The sequence below is a fragment of the Aythya marila genome (assembly GCF_965140915.1).
Source record: "Aythya marila genome assembly, chromosome: 1".
Classification (NCBI taxonomy): Eukaryota; Metazoa; Chordata; class Aves; order Anseriformes; family Anatidae; genus Aythya; species Aythya marila.
This window is the reverse complement of record NC_139042.1, coordinates 110384370-110405307: the sequence shown is the minus strand read 5'-3', so window position 1 is coordinate 110405307 and position 20938 is coordinate 110384370. Positions and strand designations below refer to the sequence as shown.

At 45.2% G+C, this 20938-nt stretch overlaps 1 protein-coding gene across 2 annotated transcripts; it reads left to right on the top strand.

Annotated features, from left to right (window-relative positions):
- The first annotated feature begins 6302 nt into the window (after nt 1-6302).
- CD2 (CD2 molecule) lies at nt 6303-18984 on the top strand. Of its 2 annotated transcripts, XM_082751566.1 has the most exons (6): nt 6303-6452; nt 9374-9670; nt 12286-12522; nt 15150-15269; nt 17106-17141; nt 17268-18984. In XM_082751566.1, exons 1-6 carry the CDS (start codon nt 6392-6394, stop codon nt 17474-17476), a joined length of 960 nt encoding a protein of 319 aa, XP_082607692.1. In that variant the 5' UTR covers nt 6303-6391; the 3' UTR covers nt 17477-18984. The 2 variants fall into 2 exon arrangements, with proteins under 2 accessions (XP_082607692.1, XP_082607693.1); XM_082751567.1 differs by lacking the exon at nt 17106-17141.
- The last annotated feature ends 1954 nt before the right edge of the window (nt 18985-20938 follow it).

The window sequence follows — 20938 nt, the reverse complement described above, 5'->3', positions numbered from 1 at the left end:
ACTCACAAGAGTGTGACAGAGGGAGCTGGCCCTGATGTATTGCCTCGATAGAAACACTGTGAAAAGCCACAGCTTACCTACAGTTCCCCAACACTCGTGTGTTACCCAGAACTTCCTCTGCCTGCCTCACTAAGATCTTAAACAACCAGAAATTCTCAGAAATGGAGTGACACAGCACCTTAGCCATTAGAGGCTGACAACAGGAGCCATAGGCTGTAAACTCTCAGAAGCATGGGCAGCTTTGTTGCCTGTACTTTTCACATCTGTGCTGTTGTGAAGAAGGCTGTGCTACTGCGCAAGTAACTTCATGCTGCAATCACCTGGTGTTTCCCATGCAAGTGTGATGTGCTGGCAGCAGAGTCGAGATAGGGTGACCTGACCTGCTGCCCTATTGTCCCTGCACCTGGAGGAGCTGCCCACCCTGGGCTTACTGCTGTTGTCCAGACTCAGTGTGGTGAAAGTAGGGGTGCTGCCGTGTCTGATCAAAGTAGGGACTGGCCCTGGTGTGCCAGAGGTGCTTGCATAAGGCTTCCAGGAGAGTAGGGTGTCTTGGTGCACCAGCTAGCCAAGGGTGTTATGGTGGCAAGGGTCTCAGCTCCTGTTTTCTACTTCACTCTGTCCTCACAGCTTGCCAGCTGGCAAGACTGAATGGGTCAGTGAGCAGAAATGGCTGTGCATCCAAGTGGATGGACACCAGCAAGGTCAAAACCAGGTTCACAGGGCACAGAAAGCTTGTGGGACCAGGGAGGAAGCAGGGGAAACTGGGCTGCAAAGTCAGGATCCACAATGAGGAGCAAAAGGGCTGCACCAAGCCCTATGCTGCACCAAGCCCTATGGCCCCTGATGCACATGGCGCAAAGAGCATTAGTGTAAGGCAAGTATCAGTGTCAGGACCTTTATTTTTTCCTCCCCTTACTTCCATGTCCAGTAGCAAGTCTGTGCTGACAAGTCACTCAGAAATTTTTCTGAGAGGTTTAGTTCTTACTTTGCTGGTGGCAATGACCAGGTCTCCTTGTGTGTAGGTGCAGGGCTCCATAATGGGCTTTCGTATGCCATCATAGCTCCATCATTTAAGAAATAAATTAGTCACGTTTGACATCAATTTGGGGGGTCTACAGTGCCACTTCAGAGATGCTTATTCAAGGTCTCCTAGAAGGAACATTTTATGCCTGCATACGTGCATCCCACATATTCACTGGTAGGACAAATCCCTACAGCTTATGAAGAAGCTTGTGTTGATGGCTTGCATTTGAAGTTAAGACCTTCCTTAGTGTGGGGGACCTATGTAAAGGCCATTCTGGGCCTTTCCCAGGAATAAGCAATTTTAGTGCTAAAATGTAATACCCAGATTTTAGTACTCAGTCTCCTGGTTCAGTTCTCATCCTCCCAGCTACCTATTTCATACTGCTCCTCACTCTCTGAAGTTGAAATACTATAATAAAATAAAACATTTTGCAAAAGATCAGTAATTCATTTGTTAAGCTAATGGTTTCTGGAGAATGTCAGATCATGTCAGAAACATTACTCACTTACATGATGATGACAAGTTGTCTTTCCTGGATACATGTCTAAGAGCAGCTTTTTTTCTGTCCCCCTTGACATTTATTACCATACCTATATGATACAAGACCTGCTGGCAACTGTAGCATCATTGTCACATCAAACTCATAACCTGTCAGCAGAGAAATGTTATCTCTGTACATGTCATGAAGCAAGATCATCTGAGCCAGACAATGGACACATTCCTGCAACTGGACAAATGAGTGCTTGGCCTCAGCTGTCCTAATATCTTCCTCGCATAGTCCATTATCTCTCTGGTGATGAAGAAGTATATTGTAGTTAATACAGGCCTTTGTGTATTTATTACTGCTAAGACAGGAAGAGACAGTTCTGTTCATCCCTCTGGCTTCTCATGTAAGACAGATTGACAGCATCATGCCAACAAATTTTTGCTTGAACCACAGCGTGTTTTGCAGTAGTAGTGAGGTCACTGAAATTGCTAGAATAAGACACCAAAAGTTAGATCTTAAATCTCTTTCGTTACAGATGATGGAAATCAGTGTCAGACAAGCAAGAGTGACATGCACTGTCTGCAAGAATAATTGCTCAATGGGATGCAGATCCTCTTGGGCCTAAGTCAATGCTGTGAGCTGCAGGTTTTCAGAGTGCTCTTTCTGGGGCAGTTACTCTCCTTTAGACCAGGCTTATATGAGGTGTATTTGGGAGGCTTGGCTGTTGACACGTTTTTACAAGTAGAAAGGAAGAAAATGAGTCTGAGAGAGAGAGGACCTAGGACCGATGATATGGTGTTATGGAAATAGCAAGGGAGCCATTTTCCTCAAAACAAACAAACAAACAAACAAAAAACAGTCAAGGACTATTCTGTGTGAGTCTCTCTTGGAAAGTGCCCATCTACGTTTTTTCAGAGAAGGATAAAAAGAAGTTTCTTCAGACAGCTGTTTCAGCACTGGCAGGGTGCGTTGCCATTTTTGGAATACTTCTGCTGTGCACAGACAAAGCAGTGCTTTCAGTTTGCATGTAATGGAGTCAAAGCCTTGGGCTCCAAGCTACTGAGTCAGTGTCTCCGCTGTCTTTGTTTTGATTTCATGACCTTCTTGTTTCCACCACTTTGTTCAAGCTGGACGTCTTTCTTTCTTGGGTGTGTTTATGTCAGAAGTGAAGAGAAGGGGATATGTGGCCTTCACTGGCCAAGTGGGAGAAGCTGCATGTGGAAGCCAGTAGATCCTCAGTGTTTCACAGTGCACAGGCAACTCACTCTGCCAAGGCTGGCATTGCTTCTTTCCCACTCCAACCAGTGCCCACAATTCTCCCTGTCCTGCAAAGTTATGCTAAAGGAGAAGGGACTGTGCCATCCTGAAACCCTTAATTACCACCTAGGGCAGCACAGGTGGAGCCCAGCTCTTAGTCTTACAGGCTGGTATGCTTTATCTCCCAACACAGGAAAGCTCTCAGGTATAAAGTTTAGCCTTATCCAAAGCTTCCCTTCTACATCCTCCACATGATTTTACCCACCTGGTGTTTCACTCAATATCACATTCATTGCTCGCCTCACAAACTGCATCTGACTAAAGGCCTGTCTTTGTGAGAAATTTATAGGTGTGAATTTCAGTACTTGTCATCTTTCATGGTGAGGATCTCAAGTGGTGGTGAGATCAGGGTGTCTGCCTGACTCTAACTTTGAGGGAAGAGTAATGAGTCCCACCTAAACACCATTTAATACAACCTAACCTTGTTGTCAGACAAGGTGGTGCAAATTAGCAGATGGGCTACAAGCACGCATTAGTTTATTGCATGCTATCTTTCCTGGGAATAACATGCTAAGTGTATTTGTACTCTTTCGTTTCTAGTAGATCTAGTGTAATTGTTGTTTTTGTTTGTTTGTTTGTTTTGTTTTGTTTTGTTTGTCTCTTGAGATGCTCCCTTCAGATGTGTGGGTGTCTGTCACCTTTCCATGGAAATGTAAGTATGATACTTACCTTCGTTCCCTGTGAGGAAACTGATTAGAGTATTACAAAGAACGAAAGAGTAAAAATGAGAGCAAGCAACAAAGACAAACCCACATGACTATAGTGCTTTGTGGGTTTTGCAGTGGAAACAATACCACAGAGACAGCAGTGGCTGCAAAGAAACACCCCATTGTCATGGTTGCATTTGGTCCTCTGGTTTACCAGGTGTCAGAAGATGGAGATTTCTAGCAATGCAACGGGCTAACCAGAGGCCAAGAATCCTTAGCCATGAGCTGGATGAGAGGCCTAGCTGAAGACAGGTCCAGCACTTTGGTACTGGGAGACATCTCCTTTTGTGTCTGTGCCCTGTTTTTCTATCCGGCTTGTGTTTAGCCTGGCAATGTTACTTCCTGTGTATCGAGTAGGAGAGAGGGTTTCCGCAGTAAGCGGAAGACTGTGGGGCCATGGTTATCTCCATGCCTAGTAGGTTCATCACATCTTGGGGTGGTGTTTGGGCTGTGGCAGCACGCAGCTGTGAGCAGCAGCTGGTACAGGAGGTGTTCGATGCTGGCTAAAAAAGGGGCTGCTCAGTGGGGTGAGCCACGACCACCTAGCATGGGTTCCCTGTGAGATCCTGGCATGTGGGTGGTGGGCCCCTTTGCTTGCCCGGCTGTGACATGGTGCCCAGAGCTTTTACGTAGGAGCTTTGATACGTAGTCCTATAGTGTAGGAAGACCGCGTGGCTGAACCTGTCCTGAGGCCTTATGGAAGGGGAAGGAGATTTTCTTGTACAAAATCTCTGAGCAAGTTGGTTTTGTGCACACACCCCGACCTACTCACAAATGCTCAGGCCTGGTGTCACTTCTGTGATGCACAGTGTACAGGGGACAAAGACTATCAAGTCACAGCCACCTCTCTTGAGTTTCTCTTCATTGGGCACAGCAAGCTCATTTTCTGAACAGACCTTCGAGGAGTGGTTTCTTGCTGCTTTCTGCCTGTTGCTCTACAGGGGAAAAGTTTGATGGCTGTAACCAGGCTGTTGGGACATAGGGGCCACCACACTGAGTCATTTGGGCTGTAACTTTACAAGGGTGTGGGCACTGGGTGTGACAGAAACTTGATTATCTGGAAGTAGTGGCCATCATTAGGAGTACAGGATATCATTCTGCTGTTGGAGCTTTACCTCTCTTCTCTCTCACTTTTACACACTGACATCTTTCCGCTTGCATTTTAGTCATGCCAGTCTTAGTTCTTGTCACAGCTTCACAGCAGGTGTTATCCAGCGAGCAGGACAGCACCGTGCTGCCTCTCTCTGTGCCCAGAGCAAAGGGACAGTCCCTGCCCCAGTGTGTTTGTGGTATGAACGTGCTGACAAAAAGCTGGGGCCTGCTGGAAGCAGAAGTTGACGTCAAGGGATGCTGCTTTGAGGAAAAAAAAAACAGACAACGTTGAGCAGAATGTGGACATTGGTTTCAACATGGCAGGGCCTCCTTTTGCCCTGCTTGATGGGCCCAATGACAAAAGCTTCCTGTGGCTGGGAAGAGAGGTCCCTGCAGCCCCGCAGGGCTGGCACTGCCAACACGGATTGCTTGCTGGGAAGATACCAGGGCATTTTCCATGCCTCAGCCTGTTTTTCTTCCACTGAACATAGAAGTCAGACACAAAAATGTCATCTTGCTGCTGTTGCTTTTTCTCTCCATTTGCATGTGCCTCTGTTGTGTGTTCTTTATAAGGAAACAACAAAAAAAAAAAACAAAGAAAAGCTAGGTTTTCCATGATGTGGAAATCAGTAATGTGTGGCCTTGTCTGTGGCCTTAGTGCATTTTTCCTCAGGTAACTTTTTTCCTTTTGTGCAAACAGAGGTGCTTGCTAAAGATGAGAAAGATGATCAAGCTGAAGAAGGGGAGGGGTTTTAGAAGATCTTCCTATAACTTCAGGAAAGCAGAATGACATGAATAAATGAGAAAGATTTATCTAACGTTGTACATCTCTTGTGCCGCAGCTTTTCTTTTGTCTTCTTTCTTGGCTTACATCTGCGATAAAAAAGCTGATAGATTTCAGTGGCTGCTGTTGCAAAAGGATTGCTGAGAATGATAATTCAAAATCCTCTGCACCCCATCTGTTTCATGTTGGAAACAGGAATAAAGATTTTATTAGCTTCTCATATTTTTTGGACCTAACTCCAATCCCTCCTCCCATCTTCTTTCCTCACGTTCTTTCCAACACCAACCAGCTCTGGGGCTAATTTCTGGCTAGACCAAGGCAGTGTGCTCATCCCCTTCCAAGCTCATCCCTCTTCTGCAGCTTGCTCAGATGGATGGCTATGCTGGCAGGACACCCATGTGTCGCACTGGCCAGCCCCTTGTCGATCAGATGCTGATGTGAAGCTGATCTGATGCTTTCCCAGGGAAGTACATCTCCTTTCTACATGTCGCCCAAGAGCTGTCAGTTCCTGCTCCCCACAAGGGGACCTGGACTTGCTGTCCCCTCTCTGCTGATGGGTCGCAGGGGAGTGGAAGGGTCCCCATCACTCTCTCCCCCCAAAAAGATACATCTGTCCTGGAAGGGAAGGTGGCACGTGGTGTGGATGCTGGAACTGAACTCTTCACATGAATATGGAAGAGGACAAGGGCACCGGCTGGCCCTCCAGCTGGGTAGGCAGACCTTGAGGGCATGCACATTGGTGTACATTTTCCTTGTCACTGCAGATTTCCCCGTCCTGATACAAAGCAGCCTGTCAGAGGGTATTTCTGTCCGTGCTTTCTGTGCCTGTGTGAGAAACGAGAAGTGCTAGAGTGAGAGGGGGAGGAGGGCACGAGGGCTGTGCAGGCACAGCCCACGACCGCTTGCTTATAGCAGACCATCCTTCCACCTGCCAGGAGCTGTCATTAGACAAGGCAGCACTGGCTTTTTGGACCCTGAAAATGAACTTCAGGAGGATTTTCCTAGTCAAGTGCTTGCTGCTTTGGTTTCCCAATGTAAAAGGTAAGCCTTCATTAAGTTTTTGCTTTCTCAGGCTGGTGTTGTTAAAGTTGCATTTTAAACTATTTACAACTTGGTGGGATGTTACTGATAAGAAACTAGTTCCACTTTCTTAGTGGGTGAGGTGTTTGGGCACATTTGGATTATTGCTATTATTACTTGATTTAATTTTCAGCCACGGTGAGGAGGGTAGGACCTGAGTTTCCTATTTCAATTATATTAATAAGCTGTAAACAGTTCTGGTTTTAAGTTAATGAGCTTTAATTTGACACACGTATAATGAGAAATGTCAGCATGCAGTTTTCTCTTTGCCCTCAAGGTAGCTTGTACTACATTAGAGATCTAGTTCACAGTGTGTTGTGCAGAACCATTATCACATGTAATTACCTTTTCTTATCAAAGAAGAACAAATCTTTTTGAAAGTGCAAATTATATTCTTCCATAAATATTAACAGAAAAAGTGATAGATCCCCTTGTCAGCAGTGAGGCTGAAGGAGCCTGTTATGTGGAAACAGTAAGCAAATATGTACTTATATTTTGTATAATACTGCTCTCATTTTTTAAAACATTAATCTAAAAACTTAAGGTGTTAACGTGTAGGTTAGAGAAGGTTTTAAGAGGTGAAGACAACACAACCAGGCACGGATTTTTTTATTTTATTTTTTTTTCTGTTCATTTCACTGCAGATTGTTTAATTTTTTTTCCCTTCAGAACAAAATGAATAGGTAAATAAGGAATTTATTTTTGGTACATGATGTATAAAAGAATCTTCTCAAGCAGAAATAAAGTATATTTCCCTTGAATGGAAAACTGGTTTCAAATATACACGAAGCTGTAAAATAGAAGACTTCCTTACTTCTCTAAAGCTACTATTTTGAGCTTTTATTTGTAACTCTTTCTTGCAACTGCAAATGAGCTCTCTGCTGCCAGTTCTGATATTTCTGCCCGTTGAAGAACATTACAGTTGGCAATAGCAGAATTGATGTTTCCTTAGCTAAACAAAAAGCATTAGCAGAATTGATATTTCCTTAGCTGAACAAATTTTAATATCACACATGTGGAAGCCTCCACTTTTCATCAGCAAGTCTGAGTGTTGATGTGATTTCTGTAGAGATATGGCTAGGTGGTCAGTTCTCAGAGATTCCACTGAATTTTCCCTGAAAACGTAGATTTTTTTTCTTTACTTCTGGAGAGAAAGAAATAAATGCTAGTATCTGTTATGTACAGAAATCCTATTACTAACTCTAAATACCTGTTCATGACTGAGCAGAAATGAGTATTGAAATTCAGACATTTGATTATAACCTGTAGTGTCATCAAAGTGGAAACAAGCTGTTTCCAAGTCTGTGTGATAGCTTGATTTCAGAATATTTCATTAGAGACATCAAATACCTCAAAAAAAAATGCAATAGTGAACTAAGAGCCTCTCCTTAGACTGGGGGTGAAATGTAGGAAACACTTCAGTATTAATTTCCTTGTTGCAGAGGCACAATATTTTAATTCTTTGGTTATCTCCAACACTGTTAGCTTTGTGACACAGAAACCAGATTTCAATTTCTCCTCTGTCATAGAGTTTATCATTGTACTAGATACAAGGAATAAAAAATTATATGCTACAGCGAAGGAGTGTAATAAATGCGTAAATGCAGTTTTTCTGCCTGTGGGAAAAAGTGCTTGAAATCTATAAAATTAGAGCAGAATCGGCTCTGCCTGGTCATGTGAAAAGAAATCCCATCCTGCCTCTGCTTTATCCTATAAATTGAAAAGGAATGAATACAGAATATAGAAGAAGACAAATGAAATAAGTTGCAGTTCTGAATTAACGTTGTTATTCATTAGCATACTCCATCCGACTCTTGTAAGCACTTCTGGTGTTTTTTTTATCTCCTAAAAATTTTCCACCCACACTTGGGATGGAGGCAGTGCCTGCATTGAAGTGACCTCCTGACAAAATGTGTGCTCAGAAGCCCCTGTTCACCAGAGCTGTGCCTTAAGGAGGCTGTGGAGCACCCTTGAGCGTAGAGGACATGAGACCCAGGCACAGCGGGAAGAGTATTTGATCTCCAGTGGCAGTAACGTGCTTAACATTCAACAGTCCTTGCTTTTTCTGAATATTGTCTTCATGAAAAGTGCTACCCAGTCCTGGCTGCACCTTTGTGATGTAGCCTCCTCTCACCTGTTTTGCAGAGGGCATCTGTGATCAAAGGGCACCTGTCAAGAGATTTTTTTTTTCCTTTGCTTGTCTCCCAGTATCTCCAGGGCCTGATAATTTTGCAGGCTGAGGTTAGCTGTTTTTCTCCCCCCTTACTTGTCTGCACCATGATGGTGTGCTACACACACCAGGTGGATGCGCTGCAGAGTGGCAGGGAGGGGGCACCAGGAACCAACAGCCCTGTGTCTTCCTCCAGTTCGGTGTCTTGCACTCACTGATCGACACAGGCACGTCTTTTAGACCACTGTTGTTATTATTATTGCTGTCACTGTTGCTGCTGAAGTGATCCCATGTTCCAGTTTGCGTTCTTGCTGTCTGCAGTAATGATTGCAGTGACAAGCGCTCTAAATGTCAGCCTGTGCCGAATGCTAAACCAAAGTGACCTTATCTTCAGGTAGGGTTAAGTCCATGGGCAGCCATGAAGCTCAGCATCTGAAATCACTCTGAATAAATCAGCCCAAGATTAGATAGCCTGCTTTTGAGAACTGTACCCTTTACTGCCTCATGTCTCAGGTTTAAGCTGGGTGCTGAAATTTAGCTAATGAACGATCAAGAAGAATTTTGGAGCAGGAGAAGAAAATGTAAGTAACAGAGAGGCTTAGGGAACTCAGAGTAGAAATGAAAACCTTTTGGGTCACCGTTGTGGCTGGTGAACAGGACAGCAGTGGCTGTTCAAGACTTGCTGATGGGCTGGTTGTGCTTCCCTTCAAAGGTGCCGATACCAGAACGATTTACGTGGTAGTGAATGGGTCAGCTTTTCTCAACATCATGACTACTGAGACTGTGCATGAGGCAACATGGTCAAGAAATGATCAGAGGTTACTTCAGATAAAAAATAAGAAAATTAAGTATTACACAGACAGTAAAGGCTGCAGGTGTAACGTACTCTCCGATGGGACTCTACAAATACAGAATGTGGTGAAAGAGGACAGCGGCATGTACACAGTGCTTGTTTACCACGAAGATGGAAAACTGAAGGCAGAAGAAAAAACAAAACTCATTGTTCAGGGTGAGTTTTTACTTTCCCCATAGCATTCCCAGCCACAGATGAAAAAGACCTGGTGTTCCCGCACCCTCATACAACCTTTCCTGCTCATTGCCCCATTTCTGTTTCGGGAGGGCTCCTGTGAGATGTCCGTCTTTGCTCCTTTCTATTACTCCTGTTGATTCCCTCTGGTCCCCTGTTGCTTTCTGGCTCCTCTCTTTGTCAGCCACCTGATCTCTCCATGTGCGCAGGCAGCACTAAAAGCCTGTAGATAGGCAATAGGAGACCATACTCTTCTTTTTTCTTTTTCTTTTCTTTTTTTTCTTTCTTTTTTTTTTTTTTTATTTCTATTTTTTTTCTATTTTATTTCTCTTTTTTTTTTGTCTTTTTTCTTTTTTTTCCCTCAAACACAAGAAACTCCAGCGGTCACATAACATGAGATGCACCGCAATAGGCAAGGATTTGAATCTGCAAGGGGAGACAACTCCTGCATCCCCATCCTCAGACAGCATAATGCAACAAATAAAAGCACCCTTAAGCCCACACCTAGGGAGTTCATCTGCATGGGTTCAAAGCATGAGGGCAGCCTCCAGTTCCGTGCTGTATCTTGTGCTGAGAGATGATAGTGGTAGCAGCCCGAGGTTTCTGAGATGAATAGGAAAGATGGGGATTGGTATTCTGCTCTTCAGTGGCTGCTATCACCTCTTCAGACTGCTAAGCCATAAGGCAAGATTATTTTTTTGTTGTTGTTGTTTTGTTTTGTTTTGTTTCCTAGCAAGTGGATTGTTTTTGCTCTGTTCTTCCTCAGCCAGCATGCTGACCTTTGCCAACCTCGAGTGTGTGGGCATCAGCTGGCACTACTGAAATTATGCCTTCACGAGGCAGCAGCAGCAAAGACAGCTGGAATGGCAGCCTTTTTGTGTAGTTTGAAGGCCCCGTGACTAACAAAAAGACTGCTGAGAAGTGAGGGTGTCTCACTACTTCGAAAACCATAATTGCAAACTGTCTGCAGATTCAGGAAGTTGTTGAGGCCTGAATCTACTTACTCATGCTTTAAGGCACTGAGCTGTCATTGGGGTTACCTGAGTTTAATTTTGGGTTAAGGCAATAAGTTGCAAGTTAGCTGTGTGCTGCATCAAGTCACCTACTGTGCAGCAGAAAGCTTGCCTTGCCTCTGGTACATAGTTTTGGAAGTAAAATCCTCTAGTAACTGTTGGGTGAGTCAATTGTCATCCAGTTTATACCTTGATATTAGTGTTGGAAAATAACTGTTCTATAACAGAAAAAAAATATGTTTAGGTGATGACATCATCACCCAACTCCATCACCAGAACCTGGACTCTGGTGTTTCACACTGGGACATTCTGCTGAAAGATAACTTACAGCTTGCAGAAGAGGAGCTTAATGAGGAAAAGGACGCTGCCTTTCCTTCTCAGTGTGAAACTAGACATCATTTGCTATGAGCAGCTCTTAATGGCTTTAAAATTTATGCTCTCCATAGCTTACACTGCCTACAGCTATAGATGAGCCTGGTGTGTAGTTGTTTGCCTCGTTTAAAAGGTAGAAATTGAACTTTTTCCATCTGATGCCCCTGCCAGTTGTCCCTGGTTGAGCAAAAGTCCTGAAAGGCTTTTCTGCTTCAATCAGTGTCACCAGTGACAGAGAATCTGGAACTGAAACATAACTCGTTGCTTGCAGGACAAGGAGAGACAGATATTGGTTCTCTCTGTCATATTGCCTTGTTGAGAGCTAAGAGTGGTCTGTTTTGTTTTGTGATTTCTGTTCTGATGGGTTTTCATGCTGTGGCTGTCATGCAAGCTGAGTGCCTTTGGTGATACATAAAGCACCGTAAGCAGCTGTTTGTTCTGCCTTAGAGGAAATCTCTCCTGATGGGTACAGGCAGATCAGAGCTCACTTAATTTGCACCAAAACACTGAAGCAGGAGCTGCAGAGGGCTGATTCCAGTCCCCCCCATTCACCTCCTTTTCCTTCTTTCCCTACACTCGCTGAGCTGGCCGTGAGCCAGGCTGGGCCTGGAAGTCATCCAGCCACATTGGTGCTCTGCTTTGCTGAAACGCTCTCAGATGGCTTCCAGATCTTGGCAGAGCTCCACAACCATGGCTCCTCCCTTCCACCCCCAAATCACTCGAGTAAGCTTTAGCATCCCTTCAGGTTGCACAGTATATGGTTAACTACCTGGAGTTAAAGTGCCCTTACGATGTGAACTATTCTGAAGAGGAACTGGGGATAAAACTCAGGTTTTAAATTGTGGGTAATGCTGCAGTGAAAACGGGTACAGGAGAAGGTAGAGTGTAGAGTGTAGGTGCTCTTGCTGAAATAATCATGCCTTGTTTAAGGAAGAGACACTTTATAGAGTAGTGAGAAGGGAATAGAAGGAGACAAAAAAAGATCAGAAGTGTGTTAGAACACATGTAGACTAATATACTGCATTTTGGTTATCATTGCTGTGTTGCTTCTGCAGTAGAGGTCTAATTTGCTCTTTATTCTTCTCTGGTCTCATTAGCTGGTGTTACTCCCTCACTGCTTGTTGGTGGCTAATTTATTGTCCTGCTTAATAATGGAGATTTTCAAAAGGAGAAACCTTGTCAGACCTGCCTGTCCCCTCTCTTGTTTTTCAGAGCCCGTCCCTCAGCCAATCATCTACGCTGAATGCATTAATAAAACCACAGCTGTGAAATGTGAAGTGAAGCAGGCGACTAAGAACCAAACATTTACAGTAGAAGTGGTTTATGATAAAATTAAAAAAAGTAATTCAACAAGGGTGGAATTTACTACAACCCATTCTGGGATGTTCAGATGTACTGTCAAGAATGAAGTCAGCGAAAAAACAACCGAGAAACAAGTCAAGTGCTCAGGTAGAAAATCCATTTTTACTACAATCTGTTGGTTTGACCTAGAGGGCTTGATGTAGTTGCACATATCTGCAGGATTGTTCCAGGTACCAGAAATATCAATGGTTCCCTGTACCCAATATCATGAGTCTAGAGCCACTGCTGGGTTTTTATTGCATGCATTGCATGCTGGGTTTTTATCTGTCTGCAACAGGCAGAAATCACTCCTCTCATTTTAATACTTCTTTATTCCTTTAAAACAAGTGGTACTTCCCAAATGATTACCGTGAAAGAGGTGATTTCAGTAAGATAGTATAAAACTACCCAAGCTACTACAACATAAATTAACAGCTTGTTTTGGGAAATGTGGCATGGGATCTTCTCCATATGTATATGAAGCCATGGCGTTGACTTCAGGGGATTTGCTCTTGATTTACACCTTCATGGTGGGAAAATTTGTTGCAAGTTCTTTTTCTCCTCTCCATGCCTACAAAGGTGGTGGTTGTCTGCTATCTGTGGGTGTGCTTGGGTGCTCTCACAAGGGGAAAAATAAGCTCATTGGGCTCCCTGCTTGGCCAAAAAATCAGGAAGGAGGTTTTGGAGAAGTTAGCTGAGCTTTGGGGCCACATGACTCAGATAAGCATGGCTCACATATACCATGGATTTCCTTACTCATTTGAAGTTTCACCTTCCTCAAACACCGTCACAGCAAGAGAACTGTGGGAAATGTATTTTAAATGGGCAGAATCATGCTGAAAATGATTAGATAGGCAAAAGTAGTTATACCCTTCCCTCCCTGCCTCAGTAAAAGTGTTTTGAGAGTTAAGGTGAAAACAAGGGACAGATCATACCAGTGTAACACCACATACATGGTGCTCAGTTCTAAGCTGAGATATCCAGTGCAGCACCGGGGAAAAGTCCTTGAATTTGATGATCTTGGACTCATCCCTCCCAACTGGCAGCACTGAACTTGAAGCACTCACTGGCTCTGCTGCAGCTAGTGGAGCATGGGGACTCATGGTAGCTGGTGTAGTGTTTCCAATGTCCTGCTATTTCTGCCACAGCAAATTTCAGAAAAGTCCAAAGTTCAGCCCACAGTGTGAGAAGAGAAGGAGCAAATCCTTGAGGTACAGGCCTCACTAAAGTGACACCAAGGTGTACCGTGGCTGAGTGAAGGAGAAATAGCAGAGGAACAGGGTGGGCCTGGGCAGCCCAGGGAATGAGCCAAGCTAGCACAGGCCTGCCTGCAGTGCTGGTGTAGGCATTATCCATCAGCCAGATGCTTCCATCTAGTGGGTAATCCTTGAGAAGAAGTGCTCCTTTTGCACAGGGTGAGACAGTTTGTTTTTCTGTCAAATAATTAATGGAGAAAGAAAATGTTTGCTATGCTGGTCTTGAAGGTACTCATTTGTGCAACACTGATAAAGTAACATAACCATTTATTTCTACCCTTCCTACACAAACTAAAACGTTCTCAGACCTTTCAGTGTGGTGGCAGTACATGAATAGCTCCATAGTAGATTTAAAAATCCCTAAAATTTCAGTCAAATCTTATTCCAACCCTGCTGCCATTCTTGAATATCTTGTCCTGAATTTGAGGTCTATCACCTTGAATATTGACCTTCAGTGGACAAGGCATACTTCAGATGGGATTGAGTTCATCTAACTTTATATAAGCATAGCTTTTTGTCAGTCTGCTTGGGCTCAGCCTTATAGTCAACTGGGATAAACAGACCTTGGAAAGGCAAAACACATCTCAGTGCAACATTGGCAGCTGAAGCAGGTGAGATGAACTAAGTCACTGAGCGTGCTTGTTTCTCTCCATTACAGTCCAGACTGGTGCAGGTCTTCATACTGTAGATAAATGTCTTGACTTCAGCCTTGTGACTCATGCCCTCTGTGTGCATGTCTGGTGTACGTTATGGGTGGTACCAGTAGTGCCTCCTCTTTCGGAGTTTTGTCTCCCAGGGAGCAAAGGAAGGTGCACTTCTTTTGGGTACTTCAGCTCTGTAGTGCCTGTGCTCAAGCACAAACACCAAATGCCAGGAGAGCAGTCCAAACAGGAGGTAGCAAAGGAAGGCAAAATTCCAACAAACCTTATTTGGCCAAAGTAAGGAAGGCTCACATAAATCTTTGTCCACCAATCAAACCAAACCCTTGTTTTGAGGCTGTAGGATATTTGGTTATTTTTTTTTTCCCATCTTCACTATCTTTTAATTTGCATAGAGCCAAAACTTGAAGCAGAAGTACCAAAATGCTATGCAGCAAGCTGATCTCAGTGTTTCCAGCTCGGTAGGAAGTACATAGAAAAAGTTTATTTCTGTTGGATGCTGAGCACTGCCTGGATGCTTGTTGTCCTTAAAAGGGTCCCTTGAAGGAGCAGACTATTTGTATTAATTTAAATAAGAGGAGCTGACACATGAGTGCTCTGGTTTCAATTTGCTGCAAAGAAAGTTTCCAGAGCATTCTCCAACACTGTGTCCTTCACAATGAGGACCAGTAACTTTCTGCTCTGTACAGAGAAAGGGTAGAGGGTGGGTTCTTCCACTGGGGCTGCCTTTATAGTCAATGGGAGAAAAATACAGAATTCTAGGTAGGCATTATGCAAGTTATTTCTTTTTCTCTAACAACCTCTTTCTTTTTTTAACTAGGCCAGCTGGACTTCTATCTTATCATAAGCATAGCAGGAGGCGCAATTTTGTTTGTCTCTTTTGTGATTTTGCTTATTTTCTGCATCAGGAAGAAAAAAACAGAAAGGCTTGAAGATGATGGTAAGTGTTTAAAGGCTTTATGTTACTCTCCAGGCACCTAAAATCTTCAGGCTTCCTACTGATTGCACCCCTGTGGGCAGGAGCGTGCTGTTTGCCATAGCTTGAGCAAGAGCCCAATTTTCACATGCAGTGAATCTCAGCAGATCAGCTGCTATTGTCAGTCTTGGTTTCCCAGGATGTGCTTGGAACAAAAGACCTTTTGATCTCAAACACTTCTGTTTATCTGTGGGAGAAGAATGGCTCCCCTAAATCTCAGCCCAGACCACCTGTCATGAACATCCATGGGGCTAAACATACAATTAGATACTCCGTCAGCAGATTTTTTTTCCAGTAAATTTATATAGTGTAAAATTAGGATCTTTGAAATCATTAGTCACATTTAGAAACACTGTACATAGTGGAAAGGGGCAAGAAGAGCTCAGCTTTTCCATGAGTTTCCTCAGGCATCTTCTGGTGCCGGTTCTCTCTACAAAGCAATGTTGTTGGAGGCCTATCAACACTGGAGGCCCAACATGGGGCACTTTATTAAAGACACCATGCTTTCAGAGTGGGCAGAGACTTCATCTGTCCAAAATTCAAGCTTCTTTAAGGCCACAAGAAATATGCTGATGGAGTTGTCTCTCAGCATGGACTCAGTGTTGATGGAGAGGTTTCTTTGAATTACAGCTCGTGTGCTGTCCCTATTTTGTGTGGGCAGAGGACACTGAGCTGCCACTCAGGAAGAGTTGGCTGGCCCACCCAGAAGAGGAAGCTGAAGTTATGAGGAGGTCACCCAGCAGCCAGGGGAGCCCCTTGGTGTTGCAGGCTTGTTTTCAAGTCCTGCACCCACATACTGTGTCAGGCTTCCTGTGTGGTCTTCAATAGCAGCTAGTCTCTGCATGAGTCAGTGCTCAGGCTACAAAATGGTAGAAAAGACTCCTTTGTACACCACAGCAGTCTTTGTCAAGGTGAAGAGGGCAACATTTGCAAGAAACTCCAGCTGATACCTCGAAGGTGCTTGTGGTCAGGCTGACAGCAGGTCTGAGAATGGCCTTTCCCATGGCCGAGGGTATGACATTAGTGCTGTAACTCACCATGGCCCTCTCACTTCACCTGGTCACAAAAGACAGGCAGGTGCTTTCCCTGTTCTCTGGGAGAGCTCACAGCAGTGCAACCACAGGATATCATCTCAGAAGGCTTGGCATAGGCTGTGAGCACGATGCCAGTGTGAGCGTAGCCATCAGAGTGTTATTTTACATTATGGCTGTTCTTGTTTGAGTGGGATAAATTACTCCCTCAACTGTGCGGTGACAGCATCTCCTAAGTTCTTGGGTCTGGATTTAAAAAAAAAAAAAAAAAAAAAAAAGATGTCTGGGAGAATGAGAACTAAAATAAGAAGGTGACCAGCCTCTTTGAAACAGTTTGGTGTGTGTTTAAAGACATTTCAGTGCCCCAAGAGGTAAATCCCTCAGTCCCTAAGCTAAGATGACTGACATTTCAGAAATGACAAGTTAATGATCAGCTGGCATGTATTTAATTCTTCTACATGTTGGGAAATTAATTCTGGCAATTACCAAGTGCCTGGAAATCTTCATGGCAATCCCACACAGACAGTGGCAGGGCAGAGTGCTTTTATGTTGCGTACTGTAAGTGCATCTCAATTTCCATTCAGTGGTCTGTCTTCAAAAGATGACAGAGTAGCTCAGGCTGTGGGTGTCCCTTGGTGGATGACCAGCACAGAGGGGGCAGAGCTACCTCAAATGTCCCCAGGCACCTTGACCTCAGCTGGGCAACTGAAAAGCTTTCAGCTTTGCCTGGGGTGCATGGGTGACGGTGATTTTGTTTGTTCCACTGAAGCAGCAGGACAATCTGAGAGTGACAGCGGCCTTCCAGGTAAGACCAATATCTGGCTTTTTCTTCCCTGAGCTTTTTCCTCTCCCTCGCTGACTTAAATAACAGCATTGCCTTCTGCTTAGACCTGAGTAGGTGCCTGACTGCTGGGGTCTCCTGTCGTTGCAGATGAGGAGAGGACGATGCAGATTCGCAAGGTGGAGACTGAGATGGCGGTGCGGGAGCTCCCTCGTCCGCCGGCCAACCCTACCCCCCGGCAGGTGCGCGTGCAGCAGAGGCCTCTGCCACAGCCCCAGGGGCAGCAGCAAGCCGTGCCTCCGTGGCCCAGGCCGCGTACCCAGCCGCGGACTCCAAACCAACTGAGAGAGAAACCTTGAGCATCTGGCCTCGGAGGGATGGAGCTCTCTCTGCTCCACGACTCGCCAGAAGAAGGAAGTTGGCAGTTGTCAGGGAACCCTCGCACCCAGGCTTGTTTAATGCTCAGCTATGAAGCACTAGCTTTTGTTGCATAAAATTAGAGAGAACACCAAATAGCTGGAGATGGAGAGTCACGGTGGAGGACATTGAAGGGGCCTAATCCCTGGAGCCATGTTAATTCAACTGAGACTTGACACCAGTGTCTTTCTGTGGCTCACTTGTTTTTACTGCACCTTGTTGTAGTCTTGCTTTTTGGATGGATTATCTCAAGAAGAAGCTAGAGCCCTAGGGAGACAACACTGGCTTATGGATCTCACATGGTTCTGTCTCGTAGCTTTCTGTTCTCCTGCCATGCATTGGGACAGCCCTCTGGTTTCAGCATCGAATGCATGATCTCCTGGACAGAAAAATAAGTTGTACATAATCAGTCGCTTGTCTGATGTTGAAAGAATTGTGTTGTCCAAAGCAAAGAAGAAAACACTGAAGCCTGAAGCATGTATGTGGGAAAAGTAGGGAAGGAGTAAACCCTTTACTTTCTCTACCATATTTAGAACAAGAAATTACATGCTTAAATTGCAGAAAGATATAGGTTGGATTTTTTTTTCCAACAGACAAACAAACATGGAGACAAATTTCTGGGAGAGTATCGCCAACACTTGGGGTTTCAGAGGATGGATTAGACAACAACCTGCAAGGTACCCTCATCTGCTGAGGGCCAGGGGAACATACTGCATGGCTTCCACAAGGACTGCTTCAGCTGTTTTCTGTGACTTCTTGCTGGCAAATAAAATGAAACTATACTCCCTACGTGCATAACCAGGTGCTTGCAGAGAATTGTTGAGAGATCTCCCAAAGGGAGAGGTGTGTATCCAGACTGCAATAACTGCTCCTACATCACTCCACGTGATGGACAAATGCTGCTTACTCCTCTGGTCCTTGGAAATGTTCATAACTGCCTCTGTTGGACAGCTAAGGAGCAGGGAGAGGACATACCTCAGAGCTATGTCTGAATGGATAAATGAGCCCATTTGGTGTAACCTGCAGCATAGGTGGAGAAAGGGAGAGCTACCAGAGCCACAGAGCATGAACCATCTGGCCAGCATTCTGTTGCAATAGGTAGAACATGTCGTACGTCTATCAGGGTTGGTTATTCTGCGCGCATCATGGGAGTGAAAACAGCCATCCTTTGTTTCTCCTCAGAAATGTGACTATTTTTATATTCTGGCATAAGGGCAGAGAAGAAACTTGTCAAAGAGAAGGAGGTATTTGCCTCATCCAGAGCTCAGTCACTTTGCTCGAACTCCAGTCATGGACACAGTGTTGGAAGTGCCACTTGTTCTTGCTTTAGCTTTCTGCAGCTCGTTTTAGGGTTTCTACTTATTTAAAGTTGCATTCAGTAAACATTTCATGGCTAATTTTGTAATACAAGCTATGTCCCTGTAGTGAATGAATAAAGAGAAGAGTGTGTGGTGAGTATTTCAGTTCATACCTGTGCTGCAATTCCAGTATCTGGATCTCACTTTGCTACAGAGGAGACAGGAAAAATGTTCTGGTCGCTGAACCACAGAAACTTGGATGCAGGAGGTGTTGCAGAGATCATCAGTAGGCACTGGTCATCATGTGGGTACCTGCAGCTGGTGGGATTAGGTCAGCATGGGTGAGCACAGCCACTGTGCCTGCCTGCCTGGTGTGGCCAGAGCTTTCCTTGTGCCCTCTCCAGAGTGAGCAGACAGACTGGGACTGCTCTGGTTAGGGTAGTGCTGGTCCTTCCTGGGAGAGAGGGGGGCTACTGGGGCCTGGTGGGGAAGATGGGCTCCTCCTGGGACTCCACTGCCACCGAACAGTGCTGTCAGTGCCATGGGCTTAACAGAGCTGCAGGAGCACTTTGGAGATGCTCCTTCCCCATGGCTGGGGCTTGGTGAACTTCTGGCATGTGCCTTCCTCTTAGAGAGCTGCTTATGTCAAGGGACCTCAGTCTGTGATTTACTTGGTGGGGGTCTGCAGCTGGTTGCCTTGTGCCAGGTGTCTCCATCACCCAGGGGCAGTCGTGCAGAGCCTGGCTCCCAGCCGAACCGCTGTGCTGGCAGCTCTGCAAACCCTGCCGGCTGCACTTGCAGCATGGTGGCAGTGCTGTAGCCACTCTCCTGCCCTGCCACTGACCCCTCTATGAAGTGCCTCGACAGCACATGCCCTCTGCTTGATCCCTGTTGCTGCAATCTGTGCCCTGCTCCTGGCTGCAGCAGCCGCTCCTGGGGTTGGTTTTGGGTCCTTGCTCTCCCCTTCAGCTGAAGAAGCTTTTCTGCTGTTGGTTGCAAACTGGGTCCAACCCCACCCTTGAGGCCAGACTGGAGACCACGCTGTGAACCATGAAACCTCAGTGTCTCAGCTATTGTAAGGCTGAGCACACCCAAAATCTGCCTTTGGTTCCTGTTCCTGGGGGCAGGGCTGCCAGCAGATGCCCACAGTAGCAGGCATGGGTGCACTGGGGAGGTGCACATTTCAACCCACTGGGGTCTCCTCTGGCTCCTTCTCCATCGCTTTCTCTCTGAGGTGACAAGGGGCTCCAAGCTGAGTTAAAAAAGCTGAATATAGCCATGTTGGGTGGAGTTGTATGAAAATGTGGGCACCTTCAGGAAGATGCAGGGAAATGAGTGCAGAATACTAAGTCTGACAGGAGTCTCGTCAGGGCAATGCTTATATTTGCTTCTCTTACCTGTTCTTTGGTAGTGACTCTTGCTTTTGTGATATGTTTGTTTCAATGTGCTGCAACAGATTATTTGTACGTACAGGGTATTTATACATTCCTGAGTTCTGCTTGATGCCTACAAGAAGTCAGCAATTTGTGTGTGTGTGTCATGGAGCATTCAAATCTTAGTGGTTTTTTTTTATGCTGTAGAGGATGTTTCAGTTCTGGAAAATGAGCCAACATTAAGACCTAAGAAATAACAGGAAGTGCTCAGCTCTAATGATACTTGCTGCAACCTTTCCTGGTTCTTCTTTCATAGACAAATCTATCAGTGAGTCACATCAGATGAAGTGTTTTTCTCCATTCCTGCCATGCAGGATGGGACAAAAGAGGGTTGATATGCTGAGCTGCACTCTACAAGGACGCTGGCTTGTCCTTCCATTCAAGAGATGCAACACATGCAGGAGGCAGCTTTGGTTGGTGATGGATAGCAAGACCTAGCACTGAAGGAATGGGAGGAAAAGTGCAACGCTATGATCAGAGCAGGGCGGTTGGGCAGTCATCATACTGTGCTCCAGCAGCTCTCACCTGTTGTGCAGTCTGAGTAGACATCCGAAAAGCAGTGGTTTTCTTTTGGGTCTTCTGTACTATTCGTAGGCCACTTGACATCAGCAGCACTTGCTGCCTAAACTTGGGCTTTCTGGTGAAACGTACAAGACCTGCTTGTAACCTCAGC